Source organism: Aureobasidium namibiae, assembly GCF_000721765.1.
Source record: "Aureobasidium namibiae CBS 147.97 unplaced genomic scaffold scaffold_6, whole genome shotgun sequence".
NCBI classification, from domain to species: domain Eukaryota; kingdom Fungi; phylum Ascomycota; class Dothideomycetes; order Dothideales; family Saccotheciaceae; genus Aureobasidium; species Aureobasidium namibiae.
Genome location: NW_013581203.1, coordinates 78,932 through 91,268, shown reverse-complemented (window position 1 = coordinate 91,268; position 12,337 = coordinate 78,932). Strand labels below are relative to the sequence as shown.

General features: G+C 51.3%; 4 protein-coding genes across 4 annotated transcripts; 2 read left to right on the top strand and 2 right to left on the bottom strand.

Annotated features, from left to right (window-relative positions):
- Positions 1-202: 202 nt before the first annotated feature.
- Positions 203-1,404, bottom strand: M436DRAFT_62611 (ATPase, V0 complex, subunit D; the record flags this gene model as incomplete). The annotated part of the gene is made up of 3 exons (XM_013573165.1): positions 203-286; positions 336-1,222; positions 1,281-1,404. The coding sequence occupies 3 exons, from the start codon at positions 1,402-1,404 to the stop codon at positions 203-205; spliced, it is 1,095 nt and encodes a 364-aa protein (XP_013428619.1).
- Positions 1,405-1,631: 227 nt separating this feature from the next.
- M436DRAFT_43569 (uncharacterized protein) lies at positions 1,632-2,383 on the top strand (the record flags this gene model as incomplete). Its single annotated transcript, XM_013572970.1, has 2 exons — positions 1,632-2,144; positions 2,222-2,383. The coding sequence occupies 2 exons, from the start codon at positions 1,632-1,634 to the stop codon at positions 2,381-2,383; spliced, it is 675 nt and encodes a 224-aa protein (XP_013428424.1).
- Positions 2,384-2,878: 495 nt separating this feature from the next.
- Positions 2,879-4,905, bottom strand: M436DRAFT_71660 (ubiquitin binding protein; the record flags this gene model as incomplete). The annotated part of the gene is made up of 2 exons (XM_013573227.1): positions 2,879-4,378; positions 4,429-4,905. 2 exons carry the CDS (start codon positions 4,903-4,905, stop codon positions 2,879-2,881), a joined length of 1,977 nt encoding a protein of 658 aa, XP_013428681.1.
- Positions 4,906-5,297: 392 nt separating this feature from the next.
- M436DRAFT_43415 (cysteine proteinase) lies at positions 5,298-8,387 on the top strand (the record flags this gene model as incomplete). Its single annotated transcript, XM_013572936.1, has 1 exon — positions 5,298-8,387. The coding sequence occupies one exon, from the start codon at positions 5,298-5,300 to the stop codon at positions 8,385-8,387; it is 3,090 nt and encodes a 1,029-aa protein (XP_013428390.1).
- Between the last annotated feature and the right edge of the window lie 3,950 nt (positions 8,388-12,337).

Below are 12,337 nucleotides of genomic sequence, written 5' to 3'. Positions count from 1 at the left end.
ATGTCTAGTAGTCTCTTTCAAGCGTTGAGAAGTGATATGTGTCATGCAATTCAATTTCGACGCATTTTGTACTTGAAACAGGGTCTAAAAGGTGTCCACCAAACGGGAAAAACAATCAATATCAACAAAATCTTACGCTAACATATGGGTATGAACGCCGGGTGAGGAATAAAGAATGAGGAAGGGCATTGTACAGAGCAACTTAGAAGACGCTGATGTAGTTGCCGATCCTGTCCTTCTGGTTCTGGGCGATGCACTCTGATATCCAAGTGATGTTGCGGATTTCCTGTGGTGCTGTTAGTATGATTTATGAAGGTTGGCAGAAGACAACTTACTTGCTCCCTCAGCTTCACCCACGAGTAGACGACTGAGAAGGTGAATTGCCGGGTGAAAGCGAGCTTCGACAACTCCATCTCCTTTTGGTAGAACAAATCTTCCAAACTCTTGCCCTCGTCCGAACCACCAGCCATGTTGCCAACGTTGGAGCCTGAGCCCATGCCAGTCTGGTCGAAGAAAGCACGGTAGTCGGATACACCATCGACAGCAATTCTGACAGCCTCGGGATCATCTGCTCTTGACAACATCAATGTTCCCTCGGGATGCAGCCTTCCGAAACCAGGGTACAACTTTTGTCTGTCGGCCTTTGAAAGATCGGTGCCGAATGAGTTGAGTGTGATGTTGATGCTTCTGCGGTCAGCCTCGAACTCGAGAATCTCGGTCATGACTTCGGCTGTGGGAGTGCCGGCAACGCCGGAGTGAGTGTTGACCCAGTTGTGGAAGTCCTCGAGGTAGTTCTTGTACAAAGTGTTGCGGATGATTTCAATGTTCAGTTCGTCCAGATCTTGGTGGCTCAGCGAACCCTTGAAGTAAGGAGCGAGGGGAGTCTCGATAAGAACACTGTTGTACAGCTCTTCGATGTTTGTGGCGACGCAAAGGGCGGGCATGGTCTCGAACCAGCCAAGGGGGTGGCATCTGTCGAGCAATTCGCGCGTGTCTCTTTCGTGAAGGGTTCCGGTGATAAGAAGGGCGACATTATCGATCATGTATCCGTAGGTCAAGAAGTCCATGAACTTGGCCAAGGCACCGGTAGCGTTGGCCTGAACGTAGCGGAACTCTGAGACGAGCTTGTCCAGTAATTTGTCGGCAAGAGCGCTCGTTGAAGGGTTCGGAGGGAGGTCAGCGAGGAAGTCGCCATATGCCGGGCCTAGTTGCAGCTTCACATCTAGTCGTTGGTCAGCAGTGGGTCATTGTCGAGTAGGGCGACGCGGCGGAGGGAGTACCATCAATCGTCTCGCATTGTGCCAGGTTGCTGTATTGTTGACCAGTCAACAGCGTGTTCCTGTAGCCGCGCACAACACCCTCAATGTAGCCGGTGGTGACGTTGAAAAAGAGACCTTCCGACATGATTGCGCTGCTCTAGATGGAAATGTGTTGCTGTCCCTCAATCGTCGCCTGCTCGTCGAGAGTTCGTTGACGTCGGCCTGCCACTTGCCAAGCCCCGATCCGACCGACACGTCATCTTGGCAGCGCGAGGCCGTCTCGCAATTATTCTTTTATTCTCCATGACACTAATTCACATCTAGCGTACACTCGCGCCAACAAGGGCCATGCTGTCGACTATCTGCTCATCGATGACCCCTCGGACAAAATCACAATGGATTCCACAACCTTTTCGGTCATTTGCTCACTCTTGCTTCAAAAGTCAAGCAAATTCGGACGGACAGAGTCCCTACAGAGCCTTCTATCAAAAACTGAAAACCTACCCTGAGCTGTATGAAACGTTCAAGGCCGCGCGGTCCAGAATCAATAAGGAAGTCTGGGCCAAACTACGTGCTGAGCCCGAATTGCTTCGTGCGAAACAGGAAGAATTACGTTACCACCACCACCACAGAATACGGTTCAAGGATGTCGAGGTCCGATCAAAGTCTGGAACCCGCGCCTTAGCTCATTACCATGCTCACAAACATGAAGAAATACTTGTCAGGACCAGGCTCATTTTCAGCTGGTGTTTTGGTGTGGACGTTGAGAGGAGCGCTTGGGCCCGTGAAAAGCTACCCAGGAAAACCCACTGTCCAGTTCAGCAACACGAGAGAACTTATCAGTTCTATGCGTGTTGTGGCATGCAACGCTATATGAAGTCGGCGGTGAGTATTTCAACGTCTCATCACCGGTGCTTTAACCCGTTACAAACAGAAGGGGTACTAACAGCATATCTGATTAGTGGCAATCAATATCAGATCCGAGCGAGTTTCTTTGCAACAAACATTACGCAGAGCGCGGTTGGAACCTAGCGATGCCTGAAGGCTACGTAGACGTCAGGACCCTCAAGGGAATCCGTAAACGCTACGAGGAATTGAACCCAGGACCTTCTTCAAAGCCATAACGTGCTCTTGCGATGACCGACAACAGACTCTTGACTTCTTTGATGCACATCATGCAAATCTGCTCCCCTATAGAAATGCACAGTGCTTTCCACAACCGAGTGATGACAACGAAGAGAGACTCCTTTAGATGTTTCCGTGGCCGCACTCGTGTTTCGCAAGCTATTGTGCATCTCTATAGTCCTCAACAGCACTACGAGAACATCGAAACGTTAATTTGATAAAATCGGATCTGCCAGTATTGAGCAATTTCTACTTGAGAACGCATTAGGCTATCCAATTCTTGATGATCACGAATCTTCTCCGAGGACAAGATCTTCTCAAGAACATGGTCTCGATTCAAAGAGATTTTGTGCATACCCACCGCTGCACTATGATGATCTCAAGCTTGTCGAATGAAAGTGATTCAAGAACAATGAAGGTTTTTGGATTGGTCGGGGTATCTATCCTACAACGGCAAATGAAACAATACAGAGCTATGCTATTCATTGCCTCTCCTACAACTCAATCAGGCTTTCTTCAACCTTTGGCTGGACAGGGACGTTCTGAGGTGCTTGAGGGAAACTCTCTTGACCATAACCATTATGCGTGGAAGGTGCCTGAGGCCACTGCTGCTGCTGCTGAGATTGTTGCGGAGGTTGCGAATATTGTTGGTGCTGCTGAGGTGGCGCTTGTTGCTGATAAGGCTGTTGGTATTGAGGTGGGGGTTGTTGATGCTGTTGGGCGGGCTGAGAATACGACTCTGGGCTCACAGGTTGAGGAGCAGAAGGCTCAGAGTAAGATTGCTGGTGATCAGAGGGAGAAACAGGGTTTTGCTGTTGAGGAGGAGCGTATTGTTGAGGTTGTTGCGAGTATGATTGTTGTCGTTGCAAATGAGGAGTGCTGGGGGCTTGTTGGTGGGGCGGGTATTGAGAGTATTGTTGTTGGTAAGCAGCCTCGGGAGGAGCCTGCTGAGGGTACGGCTGTTGGGCATATTGCTGATGCTGGTTGAAGGTAGGATAAGGACTCTGGTTGTAGGCGTGAGCATCCATGGCTGGGGCTGAACTGTTGTAGTAGCTCTCAACACCACCCATGGGAGCACTCGGCGGTGCTCCAACACCGGCGGACAGGGATGGATACATGCCAGACTGGGGTCGAGGGGCCCCGTAACGAGACTGGTTGTATGTGTTGGACAGACGCTCCTCAAGCATACGGTCGTAGTATCTCACAACAGTCGCCAATTTGGAGTGCAGGTCAAGAAGTGTGTCGTGCTTGCTCATCGTCTCTCCGTATGTCCTTGCCAGCTTTGGCCTCAACGAACCGATGCTTTCGTACAACTCTTGGAGTTGAGGTTCACGCAGGATAGCGCCTGGTGGCTGGTGTTGCAGGCGATCAACCAAAGTAGCGAAAAGGTTAATGTTCTCGGCTTCAACAGGTGTGAGCTCGTTGTTGGGCTTGGGTGCGTAGACGCTGGGTGTGCTAGATCCTTGGTGTTGTTGCTTGAAGCTGGCCGTATGTTTCTTCTTTTGCTCCTCCATGTCTGCCAGAGATGCAGCAATTGCAGCTGCCAGTTCCGGGTCGTCTTCCTCGTCTTTCTTTGGGGTCGGTGCCTTCTGAACTGGCTTGGGCGTCGTCATTTGTGATTGTGGCACGTATCCTGCGCCAGCGTGGCCCTTTGATTCCTCCAAGCTCATTTCGAGTGCTCGCTTCAAGTCGGCGTCGAACGAGTCTTCAGCAACACGGGGATCGCGGGCCTGCATACGCCCAGAAGTTGGAGGCTTCATGGCGCTGATGTGGGAAGGTACGGGAGTACCGCGTGACTTCTCGGTAAGCCTGGCGTAGCATCCATCGTCGACGCGAACGGGTTGCAGGATGCCGAGGTGGGGGAGGGGTATCGACTTGGCCGAACATTGACCACAGAAGACGTTTCCGCAGTTTCGACAGTGGTGCTTACGGTTGGTAAAGGTGAAGCGTTCTCGGCAGCGCATACAGACGTCCGAGTCGGCCCACTCGGGTGGCTTGAAACAGTGTTAGCAGGGTGTTTTGATAAAGAGAGGGTAGAACATACAGCACTGCTGTCGAACATGGTTGCAGCAACGTCGGTCTTGGGAGGAAAGCGGAAGCCTTCTCTTTGCAAGGAGCGGTATGTTTCGTCAATGTAGCCGAGAGAGGAGCGGCCGGTAGCGGCAGTAGCCCAAGACTGGATCAGATCAAGGATCCTCGTCTTGACCTCATCGTTCAGCGGAGTGTTGAGGAAGGAGACGAGGTTGTCCATGAACTCGCGCGAGGCGATCTCTTGGATGAAGTGCTCTCCGCCGTTCTTGACACAGGTGTCGGTCAGGTTCAGGGCGGCCAGTTGGATGTTTGGGTTCTTGTTGGCAATCCTCCTCTTGAGCGAGCGCATTGCCTCCTTGGGCGGGATGGTCTTGCTTCGGATCAGGTCTGTGATTTCCAGATTGAGGGCAATGTCCTCTAAGCTGCTTGAGGTTGCTCGCTCGACCTGTTCGTCCATGGCCGACGTGCCGGCACCGAACCACGACGCCATGTTGCTGCAGAATCTCTCGGGAATGTGCTATGCGGCTGATTGCTGTGTGTCGAGAGTAGTCGGGCGCAATCCGGGAGTGGTGAGAAAGTCGGGAGGTGTGGTTGGTTCGATGTATTGGAGCTTCTGGTGGTGCCTAACGGCGAGTGCTTCAGCTTGGGGAAGGCGCGACCAAGGGACCCACCAAGAACGTCACGGCCGCGCCTTCTCTCTGGGGAAATGCGTCCACCGGCTTCATCATCCACCACCGCCGTGCAACCCGCGCCTGCCTAACTTTGGAGCTTTTACTCTCACCTGCGCCTCCCTGCCGACGTGTCCCCTCGCGATATGCCCGACCCCGTCTCGCCCCGTCCGACTCAGTCATGAGCCCGCCCTACCCCGACTCTTCCACCGACATGGCCGTCCCCGACTTCAGCTCCGCCTCTACTCCGAATAAGCCATTCCCGCACATCGACGACTTGAAAGACAAGGCAAAGATCAGTTCCGTCGACAAGAACCAGTCTCTCAATCACCTGCTGGCCGAAGCCGCGACCGCCGTCAAACAAGCCGAAAGTCTTGTCGAGTACCGCCGTCCCGATCTTGCCTATGTCGAATACCTGAGAGCCTTTGAGATTGCCGTCGCCATCGTCCCGCAACATGAGCAGTACCCTGTCTTGAGCAGCCGGCGAGGCTCTCAGTTCAACCAGCACCAGTCCATCCTCCGCAAGATTAGCCAACTTGCCGATCGCTTCGACAAGATCAAGGAAATCATCATCAACGACAACCGCCGGAATGCTACCCCCAAAGCCTCCGACCTACCCGTTCGCCGCTCCTCTGTCCAATCCTCTCATACTCCCGCTACCAATGCCAATGCCGCCCTCGCCGATCGCTTCGCTAAACTGCGCATGCAACCCGCTTCCGTCGACACTCCTCTCGCGAGCAGGCGGCTCGACTCTCGTGCATCCCTGACTTCCAGCAATGGCTCCATCACTTCGCCCACCTCCTACAGTAACCGCTCCTCGCTCGACTTCGCCAACTCCTCCTTCGCAAATGGCTCCTCCATCAGGCCTGTTGGTCCACGCCAGATGCCCAATGGTGCCTCAGGCCACCCCTTCGCCAACCGCATGACTCTCGACACGTCTGTCACCGATGCCTTGCCAACGGCTCCTGCTCCTACCTATAGTCCAGCACGCAACATGAACACACCAAGCCATATCGATCCTCCGAGGACCACTGCTCGTAGTATGGTTGGATCCGGTGGAAGGAACAACTCAGTCGCTTCAGTCGCCTCTTCTTACGCACCAGGAAATGATGGAGAAGAATCACCAGGCTATTTTCCTCGCATGTCACAAGACCGGCCTCCAGCAGGCCCGCCTCGAAGAAAATCTGTACATCGTCCAACGGAATTACGCATCGGTCCTGAGCGCCTCTACGACTATCTGAAAATGCACAGCGTCTTGTTGATCGATGTTCGAAATCGACAGGACTTTGACGAAGGCCATATATACGCTCAGTCTATTATCTGCATCGAACCCGCTGCGCTCGAGCCCAACATGTCTGCCGAACAACTCGAGGACGCTCTCATTCTGTCGCCAGATGCCGAGCAACTCATGTTCTACAACCGCCACAAGTACGATATCGTTGTTTACTACGATCACGACATCTCATCCGAGAGTTTTATCCATCGTCCGGCGTCAGAAAGAGAAAGATACCTGAAGTACTTGTACGACGCACTCTACGAGTTCAACTCGGAAAAGCCTCTACAACGACCCCCAATCTTGTTGATGGGTGGTATCGAAGGCTGGGCAGACTTGGTTGGTGACCAAGCACTGAAAAGAACAAATACTGTCGCACAGCAAAAGTCTGGCCGTCCAATCAGACGGGTGCCCGTGGCTAGCAAAGAGTCGAGGTTGTATGTCCCCAAAAAGCGACTACGAGATTACAACCCGCTCGATGCCGAAGAAGAGAGGAAATGGCATGAGAGAGCTCGTGTTGAGAGCGTGGTTGTTGAACGAAAACCTTCACTTGACGAGGGAGACGAGCCGTGGCAGTCTGAGAATGGCACACCATCGTATCAGGCTATTGAGGAGTTTAATCGTAGATTCCCAGAAGCCGGCACTCTCGAGCAACGATACGGAGTCCAACAACATCCCGCATCGTTACTACCAGCACGACCGCAGCAAGCACCATCATACCCGACACCTCCTCCAAAATCCGCCATGCCTTCGATACCGTCAAGGCCAGTTCCTGCCGCAGCTCGTGTGTCGTATAGCGGTGTTAGTGATCACCGTGCTGTATCAGCTCAAAGCACCGGCTCCACATCCACGGACCTCGCACCATACGTGCCTCCGAAGTACCTTCCATCCAATCTACGACTACCACGAACCGGTCTCGTCAACTTTGGCGTTACCTGTTACATGAACGCAACGATCCAAGCTCTTTCAGCGACTACCCCTCTAACACTATTTTTCCTGGACGACAGATTCAAGACGTTGGTGCAGCGAGACAACTGGAAGGGCAGCAAGGGTGTGTTACCTGAGCTGTACGCAAACTTGATCAGAAGCATCTGGAAAGGAGATGTCGAGGCAATCCGCCCAAGCACATTACGTTCGTTCTGTGCTCGTCTCAACAGCGAGTGGGGCATTGATCGTCAACAAGATGCAAAAGAGTTCTTCGATTTCTTGGTAGATTGTCTACATGAAGATCTGAACAAGAACTGGGCAAAGACACCACTCAAGGCACTGACAGCAGATCAAGAAGCCACACGCGAAAAGATGCCCAAGCCGATAGTTTGTCGGACCGAATGGGGCAGATATACGCATCGCGAGCAATCTTATCTCACACAACTCTTTGGCGGTCAACACGCCTCTCGCCTACGATGCACGACCTGTCATTTCACGTCCACCACTTATGAAGCATTCTACAGCATCTCGGTTGAGATTCCACGTTCTGGTTCTGCCAGTATCCAAGATTGCCTGAGGTCATACTGCGCAGAAGAAAGACTATCTGGTGATGAAGTCTGGAAATGCCCACGCTGCAACCGCGAACGCGAAGCCACAAAGGAGATTACAATCACCCGCGCACCCCAGTTCCTCGTCGTCCACTTCAAACGATTCAGCGCCGGCAGAGGCGAATCTGCCCGCAAGGTCCGTACACCGATTGGCTTTCCCCTCAAGAATCTGGACATGTCGCCATACATGCTGCCCTCGCCGTCCGAAAAAGATGCTCATCTCATTGCAAAACAATATGGTGCCGATGCCATGAAGCCTGATCCGACGATGCAGCCACCATATCTTTATGATGCGTATGCCGTCATGAGACATATTGGTACCACGTTGACGTCTGGTCATTATACATGTCTTGCCAAGGATCGACCCAGAGGTTGTTGGAGACAATTCAATGATACGTGGGTTGGTGACTTTGATCCTGAGAGGCTGAGTGAGAGGGATCGCTTGCAGAATGAGATGGCATACATAGTGTTTTACGAGCGAAAGGTGACGAGTTAAGTCTTGACTGGCTTCTACTCGTAGGCAATTATATTTATCTTCCTATCAAACAGAGGGAACTCTCCTTCCGGGTGCCAGCGTGCATTATTAGGACCAATAAAAGTGCACAAAGATTTCGAGATGGAGGCGGAAGCCATTGAGAGATGCTGTCTCGACCTTCTTCTCCGAATCTGTGATGATCGGTCAAGACTACTGTGCATTTCTATGACTTGTAGATCACCTCCCGTTACCCTGGGACAAGATGATAATGTTTGACATTCGTCTTCGCCATAGGTATCTCTTTCGAAAGCTAGCTTTTGATGCGATGCAGATGCACAAAGGCTCTGGAGAAAGCGATAGAGTCCACCGAGAGATACCTACTTCGGCCTTTCTTCTGTAGATCTCTATCGATGTGATGCGATATCACCATGTATAGTTTCGCAGCTGTGAGAGGGAGAGTCTATATAGATTTCTGATCAATGCCTGTCCAATTTTATGCTTGCGAATTGAAGTCGCTTGACACAACGTTTGTGAGAACCGGGAACGGCAGAAGGACCTCAAAAGCTTGAGATTGTGTTTGCCGAAGATACTCCGCAGGTCTGCAGCTGGAGCAGGGTCTTACCTGCGTCAACAAGTTCCGGAACTTTTTTTCTTGTTTGCTTCGCTGCGACTCGGCACTTTCTCTTGTCACTGTGCTGGGTATCCAAGAATCAATTCATATGTACCCTCTGGCTTGTGTATGAGTGGCGGAGATGTAGTGGCAGTATTGTGGATGGTATGGCTGTATTTGTGTTTCGAACTTGACAAATCTCAAAAGACGGTCATTGACCAGTGCAATCTGTATTTCAATCTCATGGATACAACGTGTCGGAGTCAAACGAAGCTTATTGTGCTCATACAACCTCGGAAATGATATCAATGTATACCACGGCCTTCAGATACTCTGTTTCTGCTATGTCGTATCGTCTACCGACATCGACTCGACAAGCATACTCACCTCTCTTCTCCTCGTGGTTGGAACTGCGATGTATATGCAAGCAGCGAAGCAGTTCTTCATCAACCAATCAGCAATCGCTGTCAGGTCTCGTGGTCTAGCGGTATGATACTCGCTTAGGGAGATTGGCGTCAAGTCATTCTTGAAAACTCTAAGTCTATGTTGCGAGTGGTCCCGGGTTCGATTCCCGGCGAGACCCCTTCTTTTGCTCGTTGTGACATCGCTTTTTGGTACCAGAAGAATGAAGGCTGGAGTGTGGTGGCTATGAGTGCGAGTTTTGGCACGAATTTGATGATCCCATATGAAGCTTGAGTGAGTGGTGCTGTTGAACATGCAACAACCTTTTTGGCGAGACTCTTTCTATTGCCCTTGGGGTGTAGCAGTGGCATTGTTTCTGATACAGGAAGGACGAGGTGTGTGAGAGAGGATGAGAGAAGTTTTGGCAGAGCGTGTAGATATACCGAGCAAGAACTCTGTCTGAGGAGCATGACTACCTCTCTGTACTTATGACCAGTATCTCCCGAGAGGAAACCCGAAATTGTTCCGCAAACATAGAGGTTGAAGCAAAGGAACAATTGGTATACCTGAAGCTTGAGCATAGCGTGTACAGAGCAACTGCTTCTGCATCTGAGATCAATAGGCAATGGCTTGGCTTTGTAAGAGAAGCGGAAAGCATGCAAAAGTATCGTGGTCGTACTTCCATAGCCATGGACTAATGATGTCCCCTTCATTGTTTGGTATTTGTGGTCTTTTTCTGCATCATCATTCGAACGAGTTGACATGGGTATGATAGGCCTTTGTGTGCGACTTTTCTGTTTTTCGTCTCTCCTTAGATGCTCTTATATGAACTCTTGCGGCTCAACAGGCTCGACGACATTGCTTGGGGGAGCTAAGGGTACCGGAACGATTAGAAAACTTGACGAGGTTCTGATAAATGGCTTCCAGAGAAGGTGTTGTAGGATACTTGGAGTCTTTGTCGATGAGGACGGAGGAGGAGGTTGTTCCTGCTGCTTTTGATTGAATTGAAGAGGGCCTTCGGTCTTGAGCCTGGCGAGGAAGGGGCACTAAGGGGGAGCGACGAAGGAAAACAGGACAGCCTTGACGAGCTCGAGCTCTGGACCTACTGGATGTCAGTCACTGCTCTAGTCTAGCCATAGTTACGGCAACATGGAGAAACAGAGTGTGTCGTTGCAGTTGTTGACAGAGCCTCGAGACAGTCACTGATATTATGGCTTGAGGTGGCAAGCGACTTTGACACTTGGCGAACGGAAGTTCTCTATCGCGCTCAAGCACTTCAAGAAGCAGCTTTCAGATGAGACCAGAGGCATGTTACGTAGCAGGTATCGTCCAATGGCTGTTCAGGACGACAAAGTTGCAATCAGTGTGATTCTCGGTCGGGCAAAGAGAACCCGTAAAGGTCAAACCATCCGTCTCGAAACCCATCTGAGTATTTCCTGTCGCTCGAGCCGTTCATGCCGGTCGTGCCATGCAAATAATTTGCTGCCTCCAGCCTCGTCACGTGTGCTGCGCGTGGCCGGACAAACCAAAATATCAAAGTAAGGGCAAAGAGATCAGACTCGACCGCGCCATAGCCACAAGTATTGTCAACTTAGACGCTGACGTTCGCCTTGCAGCATCTCAGGTGGCGGTCGTGTCTTCTGTCGAGTAATCAACTTCATACAATTGATATCACAGGCAAGACATTTCCGTTTACGGTCAGGTAATGCGGGAAGATGGACACTTCGCCCGAACCATCTCCGAACACGCCAAAGGTACGAGAAACATCAGACTGATGTGCATACAACACGTTTGAGTGTTTTGTATTGTCGAACCCCAAACTGCATGTTTGTTTTGGACTCTTAAGACTCCGCTTTGGAGCTTCTGTGACATGCAGGTACGCCTTTGGCGACCCAGCTCGCAAAAACTCACCTTTTCGGGTTGTTCTGGCAGGATATCATTGAATAGTGCTCTAGGGGATCTCTATCGCAAGTCAAAAGCCACGGCCTAGTGACAAATCCACTTTGACAGCCAGATGCTGCCGAATATGGTGTTCTCAGTCAGACTCTCCGCGCTTGGTGGTACTTCGAGGTTGCCGCATACATGGTTGGGGGATATCCAAGAGATTGGCGAGTGAAAGGATTCGAATGTTGTTGCAAGGAGTGCAAATACCGTTGTTCCACAAGAGACAGCTCAGCCCACAGCGTCTTCCACAAGGTGGGGGATTCCGCATTGTGAGCCGCTGTTTGATCTCCGAGAAGGGGGAGCAGAGCACTGCCGCAGGAGAGTGCTGCATCCCAATCAGAGCATACCAGCCACATTTCGTTAGCAGTCGTCGCAAGGTCAATCGTTACCGAACCTGATTTCGTATCCGCAGGATCGCTATCGAGGCAACAGATGCATGTCAGTGGACCATGTCGCTTGCAGGAGCCGCTGCGGTCTCTTCTTAGCCTGATCACTACCTCACAAGCTCTAGACCGACGCAACTCTCCACGTCCTCCTCCGGCATTGGAGGATGTCACGCCCCCTGCCTAGCTGAATATGGGATCGATAGCTTGGTGTCTTATCGAGCCAAGGTGGTGCCATGAAGTATGTCCACGTAACGCGACGTGTAGGTGAAGCTGATATATCCACAAGCGATATTCGTTTCGTAATAGATTCCTGCATAGCTGTCGTCGTGCCTTGGGAGCTTGCTAATTGGGTCATCAGATCCAGTTCCTTTTACAGTCTGGCCATGATAAGTCTTGTTCGAAAGGTGTTCTCCAAGCAAAGTCCGGATCTCGGACTCATGCACATGAAGCATCTGGGTTCAAGGTTCGAAGCTGTTCATGCAAGAATGGTGTCAGGGTGAGAATCTAGTCTCCACGTCGTCCTTGCTACGGGTATCTCCCCCAGTGTTGATATCTGCAGGAGTCTTGCATGCGAAGCCCGTCTTGTTCGCGTCCTTCTCAGTCGCTTGGGTTGATTTCATGAAGGCTTT